We start from the raw sequence: 27,890 nt of genomic DNA on the forward strand, positions 1-27,890 counted from the left end.
GTGGCACCTAGGGTTCTAGGATTATGGTACGAATCTAGCATGTGTGTTTTATAATTCATTTTCATAAAAGTTTAAATTTTAATCGGTAAAAATGCTTTAATCCATGGTTAGGGTCTCTCGTGTATTTCTTGATTTGTAACAAGGAGGCTAATCCCATATGATTAGGTTTCCTCCTTGCTGTTTTTGTTTATTTTTGAAATTTCTGTGTATTTTTTCAATATTTTGTAAAAGTTCAAGATCGAGAAATCGCGAGGAAGATGTGCAGTCAGCACTGTCGGAGACTTTTCGAGGACTTACCGATCTCGGAATGGGGAGATCTATATATGGTTGGAAAGAGGACGGAAAGACGAACGCAACAGTGGGTATATCGCCGCCATCGGAGCCTCCACACTCCACCACGCGCCTCCACAAGAGGATGAGAGCGGCCGCCACTCTCCGGCAAATAATGGGAGAGTGAGGGAGCGTTCGGCCACCTTTTTGGGTGGTTCCGGCGGCGGTGCACTCGTCTATACGTGGCGGTCCTTCCCCCGGAGTTTCAGCCTGATTTGACTTCGGGTGACGGCGCGGCAGACCTGACGGCTAGGGTTCCTCTTTCGCGTCCTAGAGTTTCTCGCCAAAGGATTGGGTCTTTGGGCTTTTGGGCCCATGAAACCCTAAAGGGGCTTGAGAGTTGAGACAGATACTATGGGCTAGGCGAAAGTCGAATTCCAAAGTTGTATTATTTAATTTAATTTCATTTTATTTTCTTTAAAATAGGAAGGCAATGGATTAAAGTAATTATGATTTATTATTTAATGCTTTTATTGATTGGTATAAATTATATGATTGATAACATGCTTTAGTGCGATAACATGCCATATAGAATAGGTGATGCCATATTGTTGCATAACTTGTATGATTGCATGAGCATAATAGCTATTATGTCTTCAGCGACTAGTATTATAGTTATTATGGGATTATTTTGATTTTAAATCATCCTAAGAAATTAATTAATTATTATTATGATTTTTATTAAAAATCTAGATTAATAATTGAATTAATTAATTTTGGATAATTAACATCAACACAAATAATCGTTATGGAAATTATTTTGATTTCAAATTATCCTCATAAATGATAATTATTATGATTGTTGCAATCTAGATTAATAATTAAGTCAGCTATTTGGATAATTTAAATCCTGAAAAATAATTAGAGGAAATTTCCTAAGAGAATTCTTTTATTTTGCGAGTAATTTGTGGGTTTTCTGAAATGGTCATAGAATAACACACGCTGCATACAACCTTCATGTATCATGATTGTTTGGAGCACACGCTGACGTAAAGTGACCGGATTTCAGGAGCTTAATGCTTGCAAAATTACGTTAAGCTTAGTGCACGTTTATCGGCGCTCTTACTTATATAGTTTTTGAAATCCAACAAAGGATACTCTCAATTAAATAATTCTTGGAAATTAGAAAATGTTGCTTATGTTGAATGGAAGGAGATTTAAATTAAGAGATTAATTTAACCTTCAAGCGCATTATAGGACCATTAATAAAATAATCATGTGAAGTCCCATCGAATAAGCATGATTGGATTTTATTAGATTGGACTTAAATAATTATGGGAGGAGATTTAAATTAAGAAATTAATTTAACCTCCAGGCGCATTGTGGGCCTATCAATAAAATAATCATGTGAGGCCCTTACGGATTAGCATGATTGGATTTTATTGGGCCTTAATAATTTCAAAATTCTAATAAAGTATTGTACGACCCATCGTCGATAATACTAAGTTATTAAAGATAATTTTGAAATTAAACAATGAATTCGACTTGGCTTATGAAAATTCTCAAACAAAAATGTTGAATGGGTGAAGGTTTTAAAAATTAATTAATTTTAAAACCTGCGGACTCCATTTGGGGATTTATTAGTGAAATGTTATCGCTGAAGCCCCATCGGATAAGGATAATCAGATTTCACTAGATTAAATCTTAATAATTTCAAAATTTTAGTAAAGTATTGTACGGCCCATCGTCGGCAATGCTTAGACACTAAGGATAATTTTGAAATTAAACAATGGTTAATTACATTCAACTTTGGTAAAATTGTTAACCCTCCCATCGAGGCTCTGGCAATGGCACTGAAGGCCCAAATAACAATTTTGGTTTTTACAAGTGACTTGCCCATCGTAAGCCTTGTAAAGATAAACTGAAGGATTGTTAACAATAAACAAGAGTAGTTATGAGAATCTACTCGCACTTCGTTTGTTTATTGCATTATTTGTTTGTAATTGTGTGCTTTATATGTTTTTCAGAAAATATCTTAGAAATGATTTTGAGTCGAAAACCTCAAGATGGTACCAACTATGAATAAGTGAAAAGCAAATTTTTTGATATTGTTCTAAAACATGGAAGCTAAAATTTGTTCTGACAATGCGAGGGCCATAGCAACCTACAGAGGATGCGTCTTAGGAAACTAAGATGCATTTCTCAGATTAGGAAAAGGTAGATATGGTAGTTCGCTGCTATATTATTGTCAGTCTTTCCAAATACTTGCAGAAGCAAGTGTACATGATTAAGAGTGGAGTAGAAATGCTTCAGATTCTTAATGACATGTTTGCTGCGTCTAGCAGCTCTGCTAGACAAAATGCAGTCGATGCAGGTTTTGCTAAGAGTCTTGTTAAATCCAAAGGGAAACCCAAGGGTGGTAACTAGAACAAAATGACTTGGCTATCAGTTGTCAAACCAGTTGCTATGAAGAAGCCGCAAGGCAAGTTCTTCAAGTGCAGACTAAAGGGACACTGAAAGAAAAATTGCCCAGAGGTGATGAAAAGAACCAGACATGGGCATATCAAGGCCTGATCAGTGAATGAATTATTGATTCAGGAATCACTGATTATGTTTGTTACTCTTTGTAGTAGTTCAAACATGGCATACCTGTCAGCAATGGACATAGATATTTTAAGCTTGAAAATGGGAACTTGTGTCTGCATTTGCAGTAGGACAAGTTATTTATAAGACTATGGTTTTGGGTGACTGTTTATTTGTTCCAGATTTCAAGAGGAATTCAATTATTGTTAGTTGTTTTGATTAAAACATGGGTTGACAATGCAATTGATTCCTCGGTTACATTTTGAAGTTCATCTTCGCCTTGTTTGTTCTGGTACATTGTTTAAATAGTCTTTATTACCTTTGTCTTATACCCCCCTAAATTTTTTTGTGTTGAATGGAAATGATGATGAACAAGGATTTTCACCAAAGAAATAAAAGTTTCAAATGAAACATAACTTTGGCCTTTGTGATTGAGTCACATTATCTCAAGTAGGAAACATGTTTTAGTTAAAAGAGGGACTGAAAGTTCAAGAATCTTTTAACTAACAGCTACATGTTAGTCCTATTTGGAAGGTAAAGTGGCCAAGCAATCCTACAAGGACCAAAAAGGTTTGCACAACTATTCAACTGGAACTGGTACATACTAAAGTATGTGGACCACTTAGCGTTCAGACCAGAAGAGGTGATGAGTACTTCATTATATGAATGTTTACTCTGGATTTGGACAGATGAACCAAGTGCGCTATAAGTCTAAGGCTTTTGGAAATTTTCAACAGGTTTAAGTCTGAGGCAGAAAAGCATGTAGGTGTTCAAATCAAAAACACTTTGGTCTGACTAAAGTGTTGGCTACCTGTCTGGTAAGTTCAGGTCTTACCTGATTTAAGAGGGGATAGTTTTTGTAACTGTCAACTCTAAGAACGCGTTAGTTGAATGAAGTTGCAGTATGCAAAAATCAAACATTTCTAGACTTGGTGAAGATCATGTTCAGTTATTCATTTTTGTCAATGTTGTTCAAGGGAGATGCCTAAGAGAAGGAAATCTACCTTCTTAACTTGGTTCCATCAAAGTTTGTTGTAAAGACACCTAAAGAATTATGGAAGGGGTGCAAGCCCAGATCAAACCATATTCGGATTTAGGGTGCTACGACACGCGTCCTACAACAATAGTCAAATGAGATGGAATCTTGTATAGAAGAGTGCATATCTTTTGGCTACCCTAAGAGAACTAGGGATGATTTCTTATTTAGTCTTAAAGACAAGATAATCTAAGTGAGCACTCACATGATTTTCTTAAAGGAGGACTAGATAAGAAATTATAAGCTCTGAAGTTAGGTTATTCTTGATGAGATTTATCTCAGATCAAGAATTTTCAGAATCTCTAGAAGTTTCATCCATTGTTCCCTTGATTGTTCAAGAGGGGATAGATATATCTCTAAGTGAACAAACAAGAGAACCATGATTAGAAATTCAACATGATAATATATAAGTGAAACTAGTAGAAATATTAGTATCACATGTAAAGGAACAATATCAAGGATAAACGGATCCTCAAGAAATTGAAGATCCATCATTTGACCCACTCTTTGTTTTACCTATAAATACACAAGGTCTAGTGCAGTACATTCGTAGTGGGAGAGAACCTTGTTAACTCTCAAGTTGTCTCTTGTTGAGTGATATTGATCCTACTAGTTACGATAATGCACTAGAAGGTGTTGTTGATCAAGTGTTGCTCAAGCTATGAACAATGAGATGAAATACTTGTATTTCAACTTCGTTCGATCCTAGTAAAGACACCAAGAGGGGTAAAACCCACAAGGTGCATGTGGACATAAAAGGCAAAGAGAGGATGGACAGAAAGGTGAAAACCTTCAAAGCTAGCTTGGAGGCATTTTTTGCCAGACGCCATGCTTGAGTCTATCCAGATTCTCTTAGTTGCTATAAGTCTCAATTATGAGATTTCATTTTGGGAGTTGGATGTCAGGATATCTACATACAACAACCAAAAGGGTTTATAGCAAATGAGTAGGAACACACGGTATGCAAGTTGTAAAAGTCTATTTCATAGACATAAGCAAGCATCCAGGTCTTGAAACATCAGTTTTGATCAGGTTATCAAAATTTTGATTTTGAGAGAACCTTGATGAATGATATGTATTTGTATAATAAGCATATTATTATTTAGTTACTTTTTGTACTAACTACAGCTAGTAGTAACCTTGGTTAGTGAATTTGTTTTTCTGATTGTAACTATAGTTAGGTTGACAGGTAGCATACTAGGTGGATAGGTGGCATACTCACTTCACCTTCTTCAGTAATTTTTCTGTATTGCTTTCTCTTAAGAAAACGTGATGTACGAGTTTGCTAATTTTGAATCAATAGAAGATTTGTTCAGTTCTGGGTTCTGTTTTCTTGTTATAAGATGGTATCAAAGAGAAATTTGAGATTTGTGTTTCATTCCGCTCGTTCTTCTGTTCTCGCTTTTAGCTTTTCTCATGGCTTCAGCAGTGGACGATTCTTCGAGTCCCTTCTTCATTCACCATTCTGACAGCCCTGGTTTGGTCTTAGTTTCTCAACCTTTGACCGACGATAACTATAGTTCATGGAGCCGAGCCATGAAAATTGCCCTCTCCGTCAAGAACAAGCTAGGGTTCATCGATGGGTCAATCGTCAAGCCTGCTGATACTGAGCCTAATCTACAACGTTGCTGGTCCCGCAACAATGACATTGTTATATCTTGGATCCTTAATTCAGTCTCCAAAGAAATTTCAGGTAGCATCATTTACTCAAACTCTGCTCACTCAATTTGGGTTGATCTTCAAGATCGATTTCAACGAAGCAATGGCCCAAGAATTTTTCAGTTACGTCGCAATTTGACAACTCTTACCCAAGATCAGCTTTCTGTAAGTGCGTATTTCACAAAATTAAAATCGATTTGGGAAGAACTTAGCAATTTCCGCCCTTCCTGTAATTGTGGTCATTGTTCATGTGGTGGAGTTCAGAAGCTTGTTGACTATTGTCAGATGGAATATACTATGGCCTTTCTCATGGGGTTAAATGATTCATATTCTAATGTTAGGGCTCAAATCCTCTTGAGCGATCCTCTCCCTTCCATAAATAGAGTTTTTTCTTTGGTCGCTCAAGAAGAACAACAACGACAAATCGGTTCTATGTCTCTGACTTCGTCCTCTTCTACAAACAACTTGGTATTTGCTGTTAAATCTGATACTCCAGCAAAGAGCTCACAGAAGGAGAGGCCTTTCTGTACTCATTGTCAATTCCATGGCCATACCATTGAAAAGTGTTACAAATTACATGGCTATCTCCCGGGATACAAGTCCAGGCTGAGGAATACAACAACCAAGAATAACAATACTTCTGTTCATCAGGTTTCAAATGATTTTGCTATGGGAAGTGTTTTGAAAGATCTTGACCCGGTCAAATGTTCTCAGCTTATGTCCATTCTTTCTGCTCATATGGTGGCTTCCAACAAACCTCCAGAAGCTATTGCTGCGACCAGCTCTCTTGTTGCTGATTCAGGTATATTTTTTCCTCCCTCTGTCTCTAGTAGTAGCTCACCTACTAAATGGATTCTTGATTCCGGAGCGTCACAGCACATTTGTGCTGACGCCCAAGTTTTCTTTCTTTGTGTTCTGTCATTAGCGCTCAGGTAACTCTACCTGACCACTCCACCATTCCGGTTCATTTTGTCGGTGACATTCAATTGACACCAAATATTTTACTCACGAATGTTTTGTTTGTTCCAAGTTTTCGTTTTAACCTCTTGTCTGTCAGTGCCCTTACTGCCAGTTCAAGTTTTGTAATTAGTTTCCATTCCACGTCCTTTGTTATTCAGGACTTGCACCAGAAGATGATTGGCAGGGGTGATAGAGTTGAAGATCTGTATGTACTTGATACTTCATGTAACATGATTCATATGAATTCTAGTTGTGTAAATTCTGTATCATTTCATACTTGGCACAATAGACTAGGCCATTTATCTCATAAATGTCTCTCTTATATGAAAAACTCATTGCAACTTTCTAGTTTGCCAACACATAATAAAATGTATTGTTCTGTTTGCCCTATTGCGAAACAAAAACGTCTTCCTTTTGTCTCTCATAATAATTTGTCTCAATTTCCTTTTGATTTAATTCACTGCGATATTTGGGGCCCCTTTCACACCCCTTCCTATTCTGGTTTTCGATATTTCTTTACATTGGTTGATGATAACACTAGATTTACTTGGATATATTTGCTTAAAGCCAAGAGCGACGTCCATACAGTTTTTCCTAAGTTTTTTACTATGATACATAATCAATTTGGAAAGAAAATTAAGATGATCCGATCAGACAGTGCAAGAGAGCTGGCCTTCACTGATTTTTGTCAAGCACAAGGAATACTTCATCAATATGCCTGTGTTGAGACTCCCCAGCAGAATTCAGTTGTGGAAAGAAAGCATCAACACATCCTAAATGTTGCTCGGGCCTTATATTTTCAATCAAGGATTCCCATCAACTTCTGGTCTGATTGTGTTTCCACTGCTGTGTTTATCATCAACAGGACAACATCTCATCTTCTTGGCTACCAATCTCCCTACTCAGTTCTTTACCAAAAGGAGGTAGACTATTCATCTTTTCGGGTATTTGGTTGTCTCAGCTTTGCTTCTACACTTGCTGCTCATAGAACCAAATTTGAACCTAGAGCTCGTCGTTGTATCTTTTTGGGATACCCTCCGGGGATGAAGGCATACAAATTCTTTGATCTTGATAATGGACAAGTTTTTGCCTCCAGAGATGCTATTTTTCATGAGGATATTTTTCCATACTGTCATGGACAAGCACACTCTGATTTCAACCCATTTCCAGATTTGGTCCTACCCTACAATAGCTTATCTACTTCAACTCATGATGATCACTTACTCACCCGTCAGTCCACACAGCCCCCTCCTTTAATTTCATCAAATCAAGACAATTATATTTCTACTTCAGAATCACATAATTCTGAATCTCCACATATTCAAGAAGCTCTTGATATTAATAATCAACCTCGGCATCAACATCATGTTGCTCCTTTAAGACATTCATCAAGAGCCTCTAAACCTCCTTCATATCTCAGGGATTATCATTGCAATTTATTAACTCAGTCCACCAAAGTGCAACATTCTGTTATGCATCCTCTAGCTTCAGTTATATCATATGACAGCCTATCTTCACCTGACAAACATTTTGCTCTCAATATTTCCACACAGTTTGAGCCTCAGTATTACCACCAAGCTGTCAAATATCCTCAATGGCGTGCTGCTATGCATGCTGAAATCTCAGCATTGGAAAACAACAAGACTTGGTCCATAGTGTCATTACCCGCAGGGAAACATGCCATAGGCTGTAAGTGGATATACAAGATTAAGTTCAATGCTGACGGATCTGTGGAAAGGCACAAAGCCAGGCTTGTAGCTAAAGGATACACCCAACAAGAAAGAGTAGACTTCATTGGCACCTTCTCTCCTGTTGCTAAGTTGGTCACTGTTAAAACTCTTCTGGCTGTTGCTTCTTCGCAAAAGTGGCATCTTTTTCAACTCGATGTTAATAATGCATTTCTAAATGGTGATCTATTTGAGGAAGTATACATGGAGTTACCTAATGGCTACAAGGTTCAGGGGGAGCAGTTCTCTTCATTTCCTAAACCTGTTTGCAAGCTTCACAAGGCTTTGTATGGGCTAAAGCAAGCCTCTAGGCAGTGGTATTCCAAGCTCTCTGCAGCTCTTATCAATTATGGCTTTAATCAATCAAAGTCAGATTATTCCCTTTTTACTAAAGGCTCAGGTTCCAACTTTATTGTTCTTTTAGTGTATGTTGATGACATCATACTTGCTGGACCGTCCCTTGAAATAATTCAGAATGTTAAATCATTTTTGAATTCTCATTTTAAGCTCAAGGATCTTGGCCAACTCAAATACTTCTTGGGATTGGAGCTGGCTCATGCCAAGAAAGGTATTTTTTTATCCCAAAGACACTGTGCATTACAGTTACTTGAAGATACTGGTTTTCTTGCTTCAAAACCAGTCTCCATGCCTATGGATCCGAAGCTAAATCTGAATAATACAGATGGGGATCTTCTTGAAAATGCCACTCAGTATAGAAATTTGATTGGCAGGCTCCTCTACTTGACCTTGTCTAGACCTGACATAACTTATGCTGTCCATAAGTTAAGTCAGTTTGTGTCTCAGCCACGGACTCCTCATCTTCAGGCTGCTCACCACTTGCTCAGGTACATAAAGAGTCATCCAGGACAGGGTATTTTATTTCCTTCTTCTTCTATTCTTCAGTTCAAAGCTTTTAGTGATGCCGATTGGGGTGGTTGTCCAGATACAAGGAAGTCAGTAACTGGCTTTTGTGTTTTTCTTGGAGATTCTTTGATAGCTTGGAAGGCTAAGAAACAAACCACAGTTTCAAGAAGTTCTGCTGAAGCTGAATACAGGGCAATGGCTGCCACTGCAGCTGAATTAAGTTGGATATCTCAACTTCTAATTGATCTTGGTCTGCATATTTCTTCTCCAGCCTTGTTATTTTGTGACAACCAAGCTGCTGTTCACATTGCATCTAATCCAGCTTTCCATGAGAGAACAAAACACATCGAAATTGATTGTCACTTTGTTAGAGACAAAGTTACTTCTGGACAAATCCGCTTGATGCCTATCAAGTCTCAAGATCAATTAGCAGACCTCTTCACCAAAGCTTTATCTGCTGCTGCCTTGTCTTCTTTAATGTCCAAGATGTCAGTGTTGAACATTCACTGTCCATCTTGAGGGGGAGTAATAAGCATATTATTATTTAGTTACTTTTTGTACTAACTACAGTTAGTAGTAACCTTGGTTAGTGAATTTGTTTTTCTGATTGTAACTATAGTTAGGTTGACAGGTAGCATACTAGGTGGATAGGTGGCATACTCACTTCACCTTCTTCAGTAATTTTTCTGTATTGCTTTCTCTTAAGAAAACGTGATGTACGAGTTTGCTAATTTTGAATCAATAGAAGATTTGTTCAGTTCTGGGTTCTGTTTTCTTGTTATAAGAGTATGTAAAGAATACAACGGAAGACAGTAGCTTTTCTGGTACTTTATGTAGATGATATGCTCCTTATTAGAAACAATGTGGAGGTAATATCAAGCATAAAGAGTTGGCTAAGTTAGTGTTTTGGTATGGAAGTACTGGGGAAGCCAATTATATTCTTGGTATAAAACTCTTATGAGGCCAGAAGAATAAGTTGTTGGCATCACCTCAGGCTACTTACATTGACAAAACCCAAAATTCAACATGAGAATTCTAAGAGAAGAATTATAATTCTCAGATGTGGAATTCATCTTCCTAAGGAGTGACCAAAGACTTCTAAGAAGGAAGAATGCATGAGCAAGATATCTTATGCTTTGGCAAAGGTAGACTTACGCATATCATGTTGGGCGTTAAACCAGACATCTGTCACGTAGTGGGAGTAGTGAGATAGTACCATTTTGAACCTAGAGGAATACTAGATTATTGTTAAGCATGTACTCAAGTATATTTGGAGAACGGGAGATTATATGCTGGTATATTCTAGTGGGAGTCTTGAAAAGCTGAGTTTTCAAAAATTCAGTTATTTCAAGTGGATATTGACTCAAGAAAATCAACCTCGAGCTATGAGTTTTTCACTAAACTCAGATAGCATTAGAGGTGGATCTTGCAGACCCAGTTACTAAGAGTTTGCCTGAACTTGTGTTCGAGAGGCATGTTACTTCTTTGGGTCTTAGGAGGATCCCAGACTTGCATTAAGCAAGTGGGAGTTATTGGTTTTATTGTGCTCTTGGAATAAGACGATGAAACAATAAAATCATTTTCTGAATTTCATAAATAAGGTTTTATTTATTTATTTTGCGCACTATTTACAAACATAAAGGTCCGGATCAAATTGTGGAGTATATGATCATATGGATACGTTCATGGAGGACATGATCATAGGATCTCATAATTGATGAATGGAGTCACAGCCGTTAAATAAAGTTGGGCACTTTATTCAGGCTGCAATATTTTATGAAATGATTTTGTCCGAATCATTGTAAAATATTGGTGTGAATTAACATTCACATTGAAAGGATCAAGGAGAGATTTGATTAAGGTTGTTTTTCTGTCATAAGGTATCAAATCTCCAGTTAACTATAGTTATATGATTGCTCTTAATCCTGAGTTTATTATAAATAGGTAATCAAATAGTTTTCATTCTTTGATTTACCAACGGGTGAGGTTCGATCTATTGACGGCCAATAACTCGGTATTTTGGGAGTGAGATTATTTGATTATCGGTATTTATGAGATAAATAACATGGAATTTGTAGGATATGTCCCATTGATATGTTTCGGTACTTGGATATTAAAGACACTGGCCAGTGCATGTAATCCATTAGAGAAACTATCATAGTCAAGGGAATAAATAATTGATTGAGTTGCAGAAAACTTGTCAATCAATTATAGACATTCTACAAAGGGGCGATGCATATTCATGTTATAAGTGTTGTTAATCTTGGAGTTCAAGTTCGGGCTTTTAGTGGAGTAGCACCGAATTAGATAATCATTCGTTGATTATCAGGAGCCTTGATTAATAACAGATGGTAGATCCCCAAGCTAGCTTGAGACAAGGGATGAGGTATTTTTCGGATAGATGATAACTTATGGGTTACATGATCTTGAGTTTTACGACTCAAGTTTGTATCCAAAAGAGCAAGTGGGAGATTGTTGGGTTTGCTTTTTTACTAAAGCCCAAATGAGTTATTAGTATGAGAAGAGCCCAAGGAACCTAGAGCCCAATGAGCTAGGGTTTCTTGGAACCCATATAAATAGTACATCTTAAGTCATCAGCCTCCAAGGTCTTTTTTGTGAAAAAGAGGCAAGCTCAGAATCTAATCAGTGCCCACACACTTCCCCTTCCTCCTCGAGAGATAGTTTGGAAGATCTGCCACAGTCCAGCTTCAAGGAGGTTGTTCGTGCTGCGGCGCTGAGGTGAGCTGTTCGTGAAGAGGAATCCTAGAAGGGAAGATTCTACACGAGACCTGCGCACCGAGAGGTAATTGTGAAACAAGGATGATTCGGTAAGCATACCAATGTACTAGGTCCTAAACCGCTTCCGCATAAATCTAAGATTTCCTACAGCTATAATAATCAGACAAATTATAAAATTACTCGATGATGAAACAGAAAAAGAAAAAGAAAAAGAAAAAAAGATTAAACGTTAAAAAAGAAAAAAGAGATGGTCAACTCAAGGTTTAAGAGCAACATGCCCATCTGGCCATCCATTTATTCTGTTTATTAATTTGCTTAAATCTACAATACTTTGGAACCCAGACAAAATGTCAAGTAATTTTGGTGAACAATACTGTACTTGAAAAAGGGTATTCTAATATATTATCGAATTGTAAATAATCTGTACAAAGGGTTCTCTATTTATAGAGAATATTTGACCTAATTTTAACCTAATGGGCTTGGCCCAATACAACAAATAAATGACTAAATAATAACTAAATAATTATTATTTACAACACTCCCCCTCAAGCTGAGGAATAGATATTTATCATTCCCAGCTTGCTAGTAAGTTCTTGAAATCTGTCTAAAGGAAGCCCCTTTGTTAATAGATCAGCTAATTGACGCCCAGTGGGAATGTATGGAGTGGTAATCAACCCGCTATCAAGTTTCTCTTTGATGAAATGGCGGTCAACCTCAATATGTTTAGTCCGATCATGTTGGACTGGATTATGAGCTATACAAATAGCGGACTTATTATCACATAGCAGCTTCATAAGTCCCTCACATTTTATTTTGAGATCATCAAGTACAATTTTCAGCCACAGTAACTCACAAATGCCTTGAGCCATAGCTCGAAATTCAGCTTCTGCACTTGATCTGGCAACCACATCTTGTTTCTTACTTCTCCATGTCACCAAGTTACCGCAAAGAAACATGCAATAACCAGTGGTAGAACGACGGTCAGTCACGGATCCAGCATAATCAGCATCTGTGTAGACTTCTAAAGATAGATTGCCATCACGTCGGAATAACAATCCTTTACCAGGAGTACCTTTAAGATACTAAAGAATTCTCTCTACTGCCTGCATGTGTTTTTCTTTTGGATCGTGCATAAACTGACTGACAACACTAACAACATAAGCTAGGTCTGGTCTAGTAAGGGCCAGATATATCAATTTCCCAACTAGCCGTTGATATTGTCCTTTATCAACTGGAGGACTCTCTTCTTCATAGCCCATCTTGTGATTCTGCTCAATAGGAGTATTAGAGGGTTTACACCCGAGCTTTCCTGCTTCTTTGAGAAGATCAAGAACATATTTCCTCTGGCTGATAAAAATTCCTTTGCTTGAATGAGCTACTTCTATCCCTAGGAAATATCTCAGTTTCCCAAGGTCTTTGATTTCAAACTCAGAGGCAAGCCGTGCTTGCAGAATCTGTCTCTCCACAAAATCATCACCTGTGATAATAATAGCATCAACATATACAAGGAGCACAATAAGCTTCCCATTTTGGGAGTGCTTGAAGAAAAGAGTGTGATCTCCTTGGCTCTGTCTGTATCCTAAGGTCATCATAACCTTAGTAAATCTTCCAAACCAAGCACGAGGTGACTGCTTCAATCCATACAAGGCCTTTTTTAATCTACAAACTTTATTTTCCCACTTCACAGAATCAAAACCAGGCGAGATTTCCATGTAGGCTTCTTCTTCTAACTCACCATTGAGGAAAACATTTTTCACATCAAATTGATTTATATCCCAATTGTAATGGGCAGCAAGGGATAACAAGATTCTCACTGTATTCATCTTTGCAACTGGAGCAAGGTTTCTTCATAATCAATGCCATAGGTTTGAGTGTAACCTTTGGCCACTAATCGAGCCTTATATCTCTCAAGAGTGCCATCAGAATTATATTTCAGGGCATAAACCCATCTGCACCCTACTGCTTTCTTTCCGTTGGGTCTATCAATAACCTCCCATGTTTTATTTTTCTCCAAAGCATTCATCTCCTCTTGCATGGCTTGAGCCCAATTCCTATCTTTCAAGGCTTCATGTACTGATTTTGGGATTGCAATAGAATCTAGTGCTGAAACAAAGCTTTTGTGCTGCACAGAAAGATTAGCAGAGGAAACAAAGTGGGAGATAGGGTATTGAGTACAAGAGGGACAGGAGGAACAAGTTTTCTTGTGACAAGATCTTTTTCCTTTTCTAAGAGCAATAGGTAAGTCATCAGAAGTAGAAGCAATGGGTAAGTCATTAGAGATATCAGAAGAAATAGACAAATCATGAGAGGAAATAATATTAGAATAAAAAACAGGAGATTCAGGAGAAATAGTCCTCATTTATGTATATAATTATCCCAGTAGAGGAAGAATAAACATGTAGAAATATTCATAATATGGCATCATTGTTTTGACATGGTATCAGAGCTTGAGTGACTACAAGGTCACAAGTTCGAGGATTCGATCCTCAGCGCCCCACTTTAAAGTGGAATTAAAAACAAAAAACACAAAAAGGTAAATCAAAGATCGGACATGTGCAATATCCACACTTCAAGTCCAAAAGGCTCTTGTGTGAGGGGGTATGTTAGAGATTAATATAAATCATTAAAGGGGCCTTCACCTAACACTTTAAGATTTTGGGTTGAAGTAGTTCTTTACATGGTATCAGAGCAAAATTAAATATTCAATAATTAAAATAATATTACTTATTATTAAAAATTATTAAAATTTTATTTTATTTAAAATAAATAATATAATATAAGCCGACCTGTAGGCATACGCTTAACATGTAAAAAAAAAGAGAAATAGTTTTCTCCAACTGCAGGAGATAATTATCTCATGTCAGGAGACATAAAAAGACGTGCTTGCAATTTCTTTTCTTTTTTATTTTTCTTTAACTTGTGGGCTCCACATTTCTTATTAGTGTAGGAAAAAAAACTTCTCTCATGTTAAATGAGAGAAGTATTACCCAAAAAAAAAACATATGGCATACCTTTTAAATAGATTTTGTCAAAAGCCTAGACCTGTTATATTTGATTATATGTAATAGGACAAACCTGACCTAATATAAGTTAGGCCGTACGCCAACCTAATTCATTTACACCCCTAATTAACTAAATAAGTTATTTATATATATTTGTAACGAAATTACGCTATCTCCTTAAGCATGTATGTGGTAAGTGGTTGCATTGCAACACCTTTCTATTTTATTAAAATTAAATTTGATTTATCATTAATTCACCTCACATAATTAATTCACGTGATTAAAACTTTCTTAAACAATTCATCATTGATGCTATTTCGATATTATTCTATAAATCGTACGAGTATTTCTTCATTTTGTAAATAAGTTAATTGATTGAATTTTGATAAATATGATTGTAAACGTGGCTACTAACATAAAATACTTTAATACGAAAATGTCATTATTTTTCATATAATTTATACTTCAATACTTTAAAAATATGAATAGCTAAGTAATTTAATGTAATTGAATTTTAAAACATTGGTTCAAGTGATTAATTCACGTGATTAAAACTTTCTTAAACAATTCATCAGTGATGCTAATTCGATATTATTCTATAAATCGTATGAGTATTTCTTCACTTTGTAAATAAGTTAATGTGATTGAATTTCGATAAATATGATAATAAACGTGGCTATTAACATAAAATACTTTAATACGAAATGTCATTATTTTTCATATAATTTATACTTTAATACTTTAAAAATATGAATAGCTAAGTAATTTAATGTAATTGAATTTTAAAACATTGGTTGATATGCTTCTAGCTTTTGTATACAAATTTAAATTTAAACATGAAAAATATGAAAAGAACCCTAAATTGTCATTTTACTTTTTTTTTAATAAAAAGGATAAAATATGTGAATAAATAGAAAATTGTGGGCTATACTAAAATGTGAGAATAAAAATTTAGAATCATTTGAAAAATAATCATTTTTAAATTATTTTTCTTTTAAAAATTTCAACCAATTCTTCAATTAATCGATTATACTGTTCAAGTAGGCTGAACCACCAATAAAATAACCATTATTAGTTTATGCACATGATTGAGTATATATAATCTTATGATAATAGACATATTTTTTATTATATTAATCTTATGATAATAACATTAATGTTATGCCTATTATCATTAATGTCGAATAAATTTTAATTATTTTAATTCAATGAATTAATTACATAGAGTGGATTAATGTAGCCTGTTTATCAATTGTTGTTGCATGGCAACAGAAACACAATTTGAGATTCACCGTAACGATATAAATTTAAAACTTTTTACCATAAAAAAGCCACAAGGATACTAAAGTGACACCAATATACCTATAATAAATTTGAGATGTGACGAAAATAGCGTGTATTTCATAACAAGATTTATTCAAATTTCACATATTTAATGAGATTTTTTTTTCTTTTAGGCAATATAAATAACAAAAAACTTTGGATTCAGTGTTTGCATTTTTAAAAGATATAAAATTAAGTTATTTTAAATGAAAAAAAAAGATAATTAATAAAAATAATGGAACAAAAAATGAGTGATTTTCTTTCTAAATTTAAATTTTATATAAAAAATATTAAGTTATATTTTTCTCTTACACAATTATATATCAATATTTTTCCCAAAAACTTTTCAAGATTGTTAGCACAATTATTAAAACTTATTCGGGGATAAAAGTTATTTAAATGCTACTAAGAATTACTTTCCCTCTCTCTCGGTTACATTTCATTCGGGGGGAACAACATTTTGTGATCTTTTAAAATTTTCCGAGAGCGCGCAAACGAGAGAAAGCAAAACACGACCCGCTCATTGCGAAAAGATTCCACACCGTCCAAACTCACTAAACAAAGATCCAACGGTCCACGTCATCGATCCGCACCCCATCCCCTTCAACCAATTAAATCTCATCTAAACAACCTATATATATCGGTTATACTTCTCAATTCCCAATTCACAATTCACAACTCATTCGATATATTCAACTTCCATCGCTGCAAATCAAGCTCTGAAAATGGCGAAGGCGTCGGAGAAGAAGCCCGCAGAGAAGAAGCCGGTGGCGGAGAAAGCACCGGCGGAGAAGAAGCCGAGAGCGGAGAAGAAGATTCCAAAGGAAGGCGGTGCCGGCGGCGAAAACAAGAAGAAGAAGAGATCGAAGAAAAACGTGGAGACATACAAGATATACATATTCAAGGTGCTGAAGCAGGTGCACCCTGACATTGGAATCTCAAGCAAAGCCATGGGAATCATGAACAGTTTCATCAACGACATATTCGAGAAGCTTGCACAGGAATCATCTCGTCTCGCTCGCTACAACAAGAAGCCAACCATAACCTCAAGGGAGATCCAAACCGCCGTGAGGTTGGTCCTCCCTGGCGAACTCGCAAAGCACGCTGTTTCTGAAGGGACAAAGGCCGTTACAAAGTTCACTAGTTCTTAGGGTTTAGGGTTTCTCTTTCCGTTCCTGTGTGTTTTATTTTAGTGTCTCTCGAATTTTTACTTCTTGTAAAGACTCGTCTTGGTAATGAAAATTATGATTTTGGCTAGTCAATGAAATTTATAAATTACTGGAATTAAGGACTAGTTAATAAATAACCAGTAAACCAAACTCATGATCATTATTTCAAAAACGAAAAGAGAGCAAACACTTGAAACAGAGCACGTGACAAGGAAACGTACACCAACAACAGATTATATAACACTTTGAATGGAAAAGGGAGTGAATCTTCTCATTCTCATGTGAAACAATGGTTACGTGGTTATGTTATTTGATCATAACTATTTATTTAAAAATCATACACATTTTTTCTCTATTATCTTATCATTAATAAGTGGTTGTGATCAAATAACATAATCACATAAGTACTTTTTCACGTGAGGGGATCCACTCTCATAGAAAATAAATAAATAATCACTTGGCAAGATTTTCGTGGTGCTGTTGAAAGTTTAAAGTCCTCCTGAAAAGCATTATGTGTGGCTCGGGGCTGTGAATTGCATAATGAACCCACCCTCGGCTTTGTTGAACTCCAATCGCACGCCATTCGTTCTGCATCACAAAACATACATATTTTGTGAATTTCAATTTCAAAACAAAAAAAAAATCATAAAAAAATTGAATGTGAATTAGAAAATCATTACGTACTTCAGTGAGAAGGCGATTCTTGGGAAGCAGTTTGGCAACTTCAGGAGGCAGAACCACATGCCTGAACAGAAGGAAAAAAAAAGATGTTAGGGTTAATGAATAAAAATGAAGGAAAAGGAGGAATTGTGGATGTGGATGTGGATAAGTTACCTGTACTCGTAAGTATCGTCGAAGTACTTATCAGAATACTGGATCTGACCCATCACTAACAAGGGCTCGATTCGATTCGATTCAATTCGATCTGGTTATCCTGTCCACCACAATATTCGCAGGTGAAAATCTTTGATGTATGAAAACTTTGAATTCAGAGAAAGAAAACAAGTAATTAAGATCTGATTGCGCTGCATCGCCAGTGCTTACCTGAGAGATCAGAGAGCGTGTCGCAGAGAGACGAAATGGAGATTTGGGGGAATAGATATTAGATATATGGACGGTAACAGCTTTTATAATAAAACGATTGTACCCTAATAATGCCAGCATATACAATCAAAAAGTTTTTAACGGCTAGTTCTAGGACATGCTTATTTTTTTAAATTTCAAATTGCTTGACTTTCCGCTTCATTTAACGCGGAATTTTGTACGCAACCGAAGTTAGGTATTACGTATTAACACATTACAACATTAAAAACTTGTTCTTTCCCTATATAAAAGACTGGGATAATCATTTCATAAATAATGTAACTTACGGATGCATATACAGATATTTAAACTAGGATAATATATACGTCCTTTAAAAAAATTTAAAATCCCTAATTAGGTTAAGCAAGGATGCATATACAGATTCCTGCCTACTTCAAACAAGCATTTTCGCAAAAAAATTTATTATCTAAACCAATATTTAATTTAATGCTTGGCACTTACAAGGGTGATAAACTTAACGGAATTAGATTCCTTCGATGGGTTTTACTCTTCCCGAAACTACTTTTTTTAAGAAGTGTTTCTCACTCTAAATAGATATTTAAATGTTTGTTTTAAAAACAAACAGAAGTCAAAAAATTAAAATCCTATTTTTCCTTAAAGCAAAGTATAAAAAGTATTAACACATCCACTAGATTTAGGTGTACCTTAACATAATTATGTTTTCCAAAGTTAGAAAAAAAAATCTTGTTTAAATAAGCACGGTACAATTCAGATACGAATATAACACGAATTGATTACTTCAAAAATGTATTTTCAAAATAAAAATAAAAATGAGTTTCAGTATTCTAAACCAAGGTTTAATACTTGCCAATTTATGTATTACAGCAGATTAAGCATGAAACTAAGGAAATTGAGAACAATATACAAAATGATACCGAGACGTGCCTCTAATTAAACGATAAATAATATAAAAAAAATCCAGATTATTAGATTGCCAACAGAATCACGTTGAAACCGCTCTATGGCGACTAATAAATGAATTTAACATAAACCAAAATTTTGGCAAGTTTCTCAAAATCCCTTGTCCCGGTTTCCTGTATTTTAAACCCTAAACTCGTTTCATTTCTTTGCTACAAAAAAAAAAATTAATAACAGCCAGAGAAAGTGCTCTGTTTTTCTGTACACCAAAAAAGGCATAACCCTGTACATACTAAACGAGTGTGTTCAGCACCCAGCAAACCAACCAAAAACAAAGGCCATTTCACATGGAGACTTCCAAAAAACTTTACACAGACTCCAGAGTGGCAAAAAGCACTTCAGAGTGCAGCAACAGGCTTCTGTAGTACCGAGGTCCCTTGAAATATCATCATGTGATAAAATTTCTTATAATTGTTTATCTGTTAATGAGGACAGTAGTTAGTCTAATGAGTAGGCAACCAATGAAACTCTAAAAGCAAACAACATAAGAAGTTACACACCTCTTCTTGGTCTAGCTTTGTAAACCCAAATTTGCTGGTCCATATTGATTCAGCTTCATCAGCAGCCGGTAGTACAAGGTTTCTCACATTTAAAGATCCAAGTAGTCCCTCAACGCAAGAAAACAGGCACTGAAAATAGCCCTAAATAAAAAAGAAATCATTTAAAGTTAAAAATATTTGCTGACATTCACAAAATCTTCATTTACTTAAATAATTAATCAAATTAAAAAACACTAGAGAGCTGGGTATATTTATCACTGAAGCAAATCAAACAACCTGTCCTTGGTAATCAGCAACTGTAGCCACTAACGGAAGCTCTGCTACTTCTGGCCCAAAGACACGAAATATTCCAGCAGACACGACAACTTGACTGCAAAATAATAAAAAAATATAAATCTCTTCAAGCCAAATATGCACTTGGAAAAAAAAAATCATTCCACACTCATCCTTACTTGACAGTGAGCAGCACACAGTACATTCCACCAAAATCTTGACCCCGGATGTTCCTTCTGTGGAAATCAAACCAACAAGAGGGAAAAATCATTCTCATCCATAACTATCAAAACAAAAGACCAAAACAGAGAAACAAATAATGCTTACCCATACAGCATTGTTGGAATAAAATCACGACCAGAAGTAGAATCAACTATCGGATCAAACCTTTCCTGGAAAAAGAAAATATTCCAACACTGAATGAAATTGCACATCGCTCAAGCTAAACATATGATAAACTTAAAGGTAAGCCTTCAAAAATCCAATTGCCAACTGTAATTAGCTCTCAATTTCAATACTGACAAAGTAACTGAACAAAAATCAAAACTGAATAATACACAAACACTAATATACTCACATGGAAGATGGAAACAGCCTTCGAAAGCAATTGCCTAGTTTCAACAGAAGCAGATAATTTCCAGTTGAGAACCCTCCATTTAATATCAAGACCAACCCCATTGTCTAAACCTTTTTCTTCAAGCTTCTTTTTAATCAAACTTTGAAGGGAATCTGAGAGATTCTTCTCACCACAAGCCACCAAATTCATTAGAGTAGAATGAATTTGATTGCAGTTTGTACTGCAGAACCAATTTCCTTCTGGCAATTCCTGGTAAATAACCTCAGTCAAAAAATGAATGTAATACAAAAGGCAAATGAAATTTCAATCAGAGGAAAAAATAAATTATGTTACCTCAAGGTTCTGCATGTTATGATCCTTCAAACACCCTACATGATATTCCTTCTCACACTGCAAGAACACATCAATGAGTGCTTTAAACAAACCCATTGTGATATCACTAAAAGTAACAGAATATTAAGGCTTGGCAATTTATAATTAACATAAAGCAATACCTGATCACAAATAATTACCGTCCGAGGACCAAAGCTTTTACTGAAATCATGACATCTGTACATCACATCAAAGCATCAGGAGGCTGAGAATAATGTTCTTAAATATAGCTTTTATATGGCCATCTTTAAGAAGAAACACAGATTCAAGTGCAAAGACTTATGTCATAAGCCAGAGCAAGAGATAACTGTCACATGTCCATCATATCAAAGAAGAAGGAGAAAAGATTGTAGACATTGTGTGTAAAATCACTATAAAACTTGCAGAAAAAATAACACAACATTACCTGCACAAGGCACATCCACCATGGTCAACAGCTACAGTTTTGACAACACGAATGCATCTTCGGTTTATCTGTTCTAAAGGATCAGTTCCTGCGATCCTTCCAGCTGCCAGAGCATTCAAATTGTTTTCCCCATGTTTGTCATTTTGGAAAAGATTCTGGCAATACTTACAATACCAAGTACCACTTGGAATGCAAGGAAGAGGAACACAATCTGGAATTGGCAAACATAAAACAATGAGACATACAACTCCAGCTTCTAGTTCAATATGGCAGAGAAATATAAATATATTTATATAAAGCACATAAAAAAATAAAAAGAAATCATGAGATCAACCAGAAACATTTTGTTTATAGGCATTAAATTAGAATTTATACAAAGCACGTGTTCTTTGCTGTGCTCTGTTTTCCTTTTTGGGTGGCTAAAAGCTGTTGTCAACCGTTGGCCAGTTCTTTTTCTATATCAAGCTGCTTGTTATGATGTTCTGTTCATCTAACTTAATGCAAGTATACAAGTTCCTCAGCTTTTTGATTATTGGTTAACTTTTCTATGTTTCAAGCTATTAAGAATAGACATGAGATAACATAATCAAACTAGAACCAAGAAACAAATAAAATAAGAAGAAAAAAGGAACGGAAGAAATTCATAAGGAAAGAAATCAATATGGGATATTCACAAAGATGATGAAAAAATTGAATATCACATATTTATATATGGTAGCATCAAGCTTGCCTTGAATTACTCTAAGACCATAACTGTAAAATTCTGTAGAGACCCGTATCCCTGTATCCCTTTTCTATTCTCAGTTAACTGTCTACTCCCATTTGATGTTTAAGAAAGGGCTGTGTACTATGATGCTCTTTGCTCTCTTCTTTTTATTCTTTTTAGAGTAGCAAAAAGTCATAGCCAACTTGCCCGTTAGTTGTATCAAGTTGCTTGTAGATGTTCTGTTCATCTTACTTAATGCTTGTATGTCACTCATCCCACAATTTGAAGAACGGGGAGGAAAAACTAAACCACATTGACACGATCTCTATTAATTAATTGTGATGAGTCAGCAGTGGAAGGATGAATTGGTTAGAGTGGTCACGTGAACAGAAATGACAGCAAGGGGTTGTTACCAGTCTGTTATAAATAGGTAGAGGAGGAGGGGATAGGGGATCTTTGGGACTTGGAACTTTTGGGCACCTCTTGGGTGATTTGGGAGAGACTAGAGCCTCTCGAATGCTCTAGCTTATAGTTTCCTTCATTTTCTTGTATTTTCTTACACTTTCCTTTCCAATATAGTTTGTAATTCTGCAGTTTGATATAAAATACGTTTCATTCATATTTTCTGGTTCTGTTGTTTTGGTTCCTATCACACATACTTGAATTTTTCCTAAACTTCAACAGTACATAAATTAATTTAACAAAGCTAGAATCAAGAAAAAAATCAAACAAAGAAAAAATTCAACATTAGAATTCAAAAAATGATGAGAAAATTCAAAATTTGATAATCAGACATTTCGTTAATGGTATCCATCTAGCTTTCCTTCAATTACAAGTTATTAATTACTTTGTTTATTAAATCTTACAATTAATAAGATTAAGAATTTACATAATAGTCCTTCCCAGTCAGAGTATCGAAAGGTATTTTAACAACCATTCTAGAAACTAATCCCACTCAAATAAAAAAACAAGCAATTTGACAATAGCATCATTTTTCAGCGTAATCAGGTACCATCTTGCATTACAAGATGGGGTAAAACAACACACATTAATCCAGAACTAATTTACACAGCGAAAAAGCAAAAAACACTTCACCTATGTGAAATGCTCTTGGGCATCCATCACAACACAAAAGATCCCCTCCATCTTGACATATGCTGCAGAGGTCATCATTATCATTGCTAGAAAATCTCCGATCTTTTGATAAAGAGATAGACAACTCATGGAGTGAGACTCCATTAGATGTGTATATGTGAAGGTAACTGCAATACAATAAATCAGCATTAAACAGGAAGGAAATGATGGTAACTTTTACAAACACCGCACTTCAATTCATGGTGGCAAAACCACGGAGACCTTAGAAATTGTAAAATTAAACAAAAAATGGAAAAAGGGCAGAAAGAAAGAAGTAATAAAACAAAAGATAATACTCATTGTATGATGAGCGATTAATGTAAAAACAAGTGGTGCAAAAATGGAGGAAAGTGAAAGAAAATTATGGAGAGAAAATCAGTAAGAAAACTTCATGTTGAAGGTTATCATACTGATTACAATTGATCAGATAGACTACGCTCTGTTTATAGAGCTGGACAACAGAACACTAAGTGGGTGTTTAGATGGGGTTTTTTTTTTCTAAAAAAAGCTGCTTTTTTCTCTCAAAAAAATAGTCATTTTGAGTCATATAAAAAGTATAACTCCTATAACTAATCAGTCTAACAGAGTCAGATCTATGATTCTATAGAACATGCTATACAGTAGTAACAATACAGCAGTACACTCGGATAACACTAGCAGTCAGCCAATACAATCTGATGGTATATCATAAGTAAACTTATCTATAATATAATGCAAAGCTAGATAGACAATGCAGATAGACCCTAGATCCAATAATAAATTTTAAAAAAAGAACTCACGGCTTGCGTCGAGATGCCCAGCCAGCATGAGCTTCAAACTGAGAGGCACTGACCTGCAGATCCAAAAAAAAATTAAAATAAAAAAGCACTGGAGTCAAATATCGATATGAAGCCCAAAATTTCGCACAATATATACTACATCATAAGAAAAAGCACCTCGGAGTTGCAGCAGGTACAAAAAATTCCAAATCCCTTTTTGTAACCAAGCAATAGTTTCTGACCACACAACAAAAGAAACTCAGAAAAGATAAAAGTCATAAAAACAAGTAGAGCAGAACACATCTCAATCAAAACAACCTTTCCATGAGCATAGTAGGCTACTTCAGTTCCATCGGGCAACACATCTTCTTCAAATACCAACTTGTGCAACCGTAAATCCCTTTCAAAATTTTAAAAATAAAAAATAAAAAAATGGGCAAAAATTAAATCCCTGATTGGATATAACATGATATGTTAATACATGAAAAAATATGTACTTCTAAATTCTAACCTAAACAAATGTTTTAGATAAGTCCTTTACAAACACTTACTTTCTAGTTAGTCTTCCTTGACTCTTACCACGAGATGTACTGTGCTTCATCCCATTGTTTAATGACTTTGGAACGACAACTGGTTTTGAAACCACAACTGGTTCTGGTGATCTGAAATAGTTGGAACATGCAAGCATTAGATAATGATATGTGGAGAAATTTTAGTGAACTTTAATAAGTATGTGTACTCAAATACAGGCATGCAATGTATTAAATTATTAATTAGTAGTTTGGTGCACATGACCTGATGCCTAGTCTACAAAAGTAAAGTGACATTAAATAAAACCACTTGTCATCTGATACTATTTACTAACGAAAGGATTAAAAACTATAATAAATAATAATAAGCTCTCCGTTTTTTAGCATAGGTAAAATGCAGAAGGGTGTAAAAAGGTCGACAAATACTGCAAAAGTGTTGCAAAGATTTTGCATAAATTTTAAGGTAAGCAAAGTTGCCTTGATGAAGCACATGCTTATCCTAAATTCAGGTACTAGGATGTACTCATTATGCTTTTATAAAAAATAAAAAATAAAAGATACCTAGGTTGAACTGCTGGTGAAGCACTTTTACTGCTTGCTGCAGCTGTTTGAGGGGGGCTAGGTTGAGAGTCTTTCAATCCTAGGTTGAACTGATACCTAGGTTGAACTGCTGGTGAAGCACTTTTACTGCTTGCCACAGCTGTTTGAGGGGGGCTAGGTTGAGAGTCTTTCAATCCCACGCATGAATCACATGCTAGTCTTGAGACAGCATTGCATGCATCAGAAATAGACCCTGCAAATGATCAAAATTACTTGTAACATAGCGTGAAAATAAGTAATGTAAAATTGCAAACTCGTTGAGCGAAGGGTAGGAAATCAAACATATGCATTTCAAACCTCTGCAGCCAAAACAGGTGATAGATTTTTTCATAGTGAAGCCAACGAGGACCTTTTGTATGGCTTCCTCCAAGGTATCCAATGGAACACTCCAACAGGCATTTATGACTTCGCGGAGGGTATTACCATTCTCAAGGTAAATATACTCTGGGGGACGTTTGTTTGAACTACCAGCATGCAGCTCAAACACAGTGGGTGTGACTACCTACTCTCAGCAAAAAACAAAAAGAAAAACCACATTACTAATCTATGAAACGTTAGACGATACCAAAACATGACCGTAATTTATGTTACCTACCTCAACCCCCTTACAAATCTCACAATAGCACAAAATCCCAGCGCCACTAATCACTCCTCGGAGGCCTGTTTCACCAGGTCTTCGTGCCTACAAGTTTTCTCAAATGCATAAAACTCACACCCGAAGCAGAAATTCGCAAATATCAACACTGAAAGAAATAAGAAAATCAGATAATAGTATAATACCTTCATTCCCCTGACATACTTCACTGGCAGCCCCTCAAGAATCCCTGTCGCCAAAAGATCCTTTAGCTTTGTAGGGAACTTCTTCGAGGTAGTCTTGGTCATTTTTATTGGCGTTGGAACGGTTCTTAAAAGGGCAGGCTCAGTTTCCCTTTTAACATTATCATCAATTCCAACAGCTAGAGCACTAGCATCAGCATTAGCATTTTCCCCATAAGTTATTACCTCTGTTTCATCAGATTTTTGCTTCAATGCTGACCGTGTAAACCGCCTCAGCGGCTTCTCCATACACACTTTCTTCCCCTTATCATCATCATCAGCAGCAACAACAATAACCGAAACAGGGGTTGTCTCAATAGTGCATTGTTCCTCTTTGACCACGGTATCGCAAACTGGCACCACCATGCCATCCATAACCTCTTCTTCCTTCAAAGATTCAACCGTACGAGGCTCTTCGTTGATCACAGTTTCCACAACATCATTCTTCGGCTCCTCTTCGTTGATCACAGTTTCCACAACATCATTCTTCGGCTCCTCTTCGCATACGGGCATTGCAGCGGATTCTCCCACTTGGTTCTTGGGTTCGTCGTCGCTCGTGACATCAACGACGTCGCTTTTAGCTTCCTCCTCGCTCGTTGCATCAACCACATCCTCCGAATTTTCCAGCGCTCCCTCGAAAGAACCGGACTTCCTGGACCTCTTGCCGGCCGGAGCGGTCTGAACCGGAACAACTCCATTCCGGTTCTTACTGGCCCTGGTTCGACCCAAAGAACCACCACAGATCTCGGATTGAGCCTTCATGGCGAATGCAAACTCCCTCTTGAGACCCGTCCGAACCCTAGAAAGAAGCAAAAACTCATCCGAATCCGCACCTTTCGCCATAGATCGATTCAATCACCACAGCTTCGTTCGCTTGAATTTGAAGAAACTTTAACAGAAAACTGAATAAGAAGAGGGGTTAGAATTTAAAGAAGGTAAAAATTAGGGCTTTCAAAAAAACATAAGGAAGAATTGATTTGGGATTAGGGGTAAAGGAAAAAAAGATAGGAGGGGATGGGATTTGGTGTGTGGGGTGGGTTTCCTTGAAGAAGGGCGAGAGCCTGTTCTTTTCTCCAATGCCAAAACTAACCCTGCGATGATGGCGATACGGTTTCTCCAGTTTTTCCATTTCTCCTTGTGTTTCGTGTATTTCTAGTTTCTGCCTTCTTTATTTATACACCCCATAATAATCTGTTTAAAGTATTACTCATAAATTTCTCTTGTTTTAGGGGTTTGATACACCATTTTCCATTTTTTTATTATAAGTTAATTTAGGAATTTTTTTTTTGGGATTTAGTAATCTCATGTTGTAGGAGAGTGTTATCTCCTACCATAGACACAATTATAGGTGGGGTCCACTCACTTATAAAAAATAAAAAATTACAAATTAAACTACACGGAAATCAATGGGTGTGTAGGAAAAAGATGTTATCTTATGTTGCATAAGAATAATATTTCCCTTTTTTTTTATATCATGAAATACTTAGCTAAATATGTTTCTTATGTTGTCTCATGCAACAGGCAAATTATGTTGCACCGGATACGCACATATTCCGTTACGTTAATTCTAAAAAAATATATTAAATTCTGGTATATTAGGACACATTATGATATTAAATAATATTTTTAATTTATGCAATTAAACTTATAATACTCATAAATTTTACAAAGAAACATACGATACAAATATTTAATATTATAATATGAGAGAAATAAGTAAAATGTTGGTCCCATATGAACTCAAAAGATGATGAATTGAGTTTTATAAAAATAATTTGCTAGTTAAAAATTGGATAAAGGATTTCTTCAGTCACCAGAGATAAAGTTATTTCCAATGAGCTCAAAACGACGTTGTTTTGGAGTG

General features: G+C 35.8%; 3 protein-coding genes across 3 annotated transcripts; 1 reads left to right on the top strand and 2 right to left on the bottom strand.

The window, feature by feature from the left end:
* Nucleotides 1-16,844: 16,844 nt before the first annotated feature.
* Nucleotides 16,845-17,410, top strand: LOC133291181 (histone H2B.3). The gene has a single exon (XM_061489402.1). The coding sequence runs from the start codon at nt 16,889-16,891 to the stop codon at nt 17,312-17,314; it is 426 nt and encodes a 141-aa protein (XP_061345386.1). The 5' UTR covers nt 16,845-16,888; the 3' UTR covers nt 17,315-17,410.
* Nucleotides 17,411-17,785: 375 nt separating this feature from the next.
* Nucleotides 17,786-18,422, bottom strand: LOC133291214 (cyclin-dependent kinases regulatory subunit 1-like). The gene is made up of 4 exons (XM_061489440.1): nt 18,377-18,422; nt 18,167-18,266; nt 18,017-18,077; nt 17,786-17,920 (listed from the first exon to the last, which is right to left on the bottom strand). The coding sequence occupies exons 2-4, from the start codon at nt 18,217-18,219 to the stop codon at nt 17,786-17,788; spliced, it is 249 nt and encodes an 82-aa protein (XP_061345424.1). The 5' UTR covers nt 18,220-18,266; nt 18,377-18,422.
* A 953-nt stretch (nt 18,423-19,375) lies between these two features.
* Nucleotides 19,376-27,144, bottom strand: LOC133291167 (uncharacterized). The gene is made up of 19 exons (XM_061489373.1): nt 27,117-27,144; nt 25,991-26,928; nt 25,802-25,892; nt 25,508-25,708; nt 25,172-25,403; nt 24,632-24,742; nt 24,399-24,480; nt 24,258-24,317; nt 24,102-24,154; nt 23,284-23,450; nt 21,483-21,693; nt 21,199-21,253; nt 21,038-21,094; nt 20,705-20,953; nt 20,455-20,519; nt 20,307-20,363; nt 20,131-20,224; nt 19,855-19,995; nt 19,376-19,773 (listed from the first exon to the last, which is right to left on the bottom strand). Exons 2-19 carry the CDS (start codon nt 26,867-26,869, stop codon nt 19,693-19,695), a joined length of 2,886 nt encoding a protein of 961 aa, XP_061345357.1. The 5' UTR covers nt 26,870-26,928; nt 27,117-27,144; the 3' UTR covers nt 19,376-19,692.
* Nucleotides 27,145-27,890: the final 746 nt, after the last annotated feature.

Source organism: Gastrolobium bilobum, unplaced genomic scaffold, assembly GCF_033153095.1.
Source record: "Gastrolobium bilobum isolate Gb01-03AN ecotype WA unplaced genomic scaffold, APGP_CSIRO_Gbil_v1 utg1383, whole genome shotgun sequence".
In the NCBI taxonomy this organism is placed as follows: domain Eukaryota; kingdom Viridiplantae; phylum Streptophyta; class Magnoliopsida; order Fabales; family Fabaceae; genus Gastrolobium; species Gastrolobium bilobum.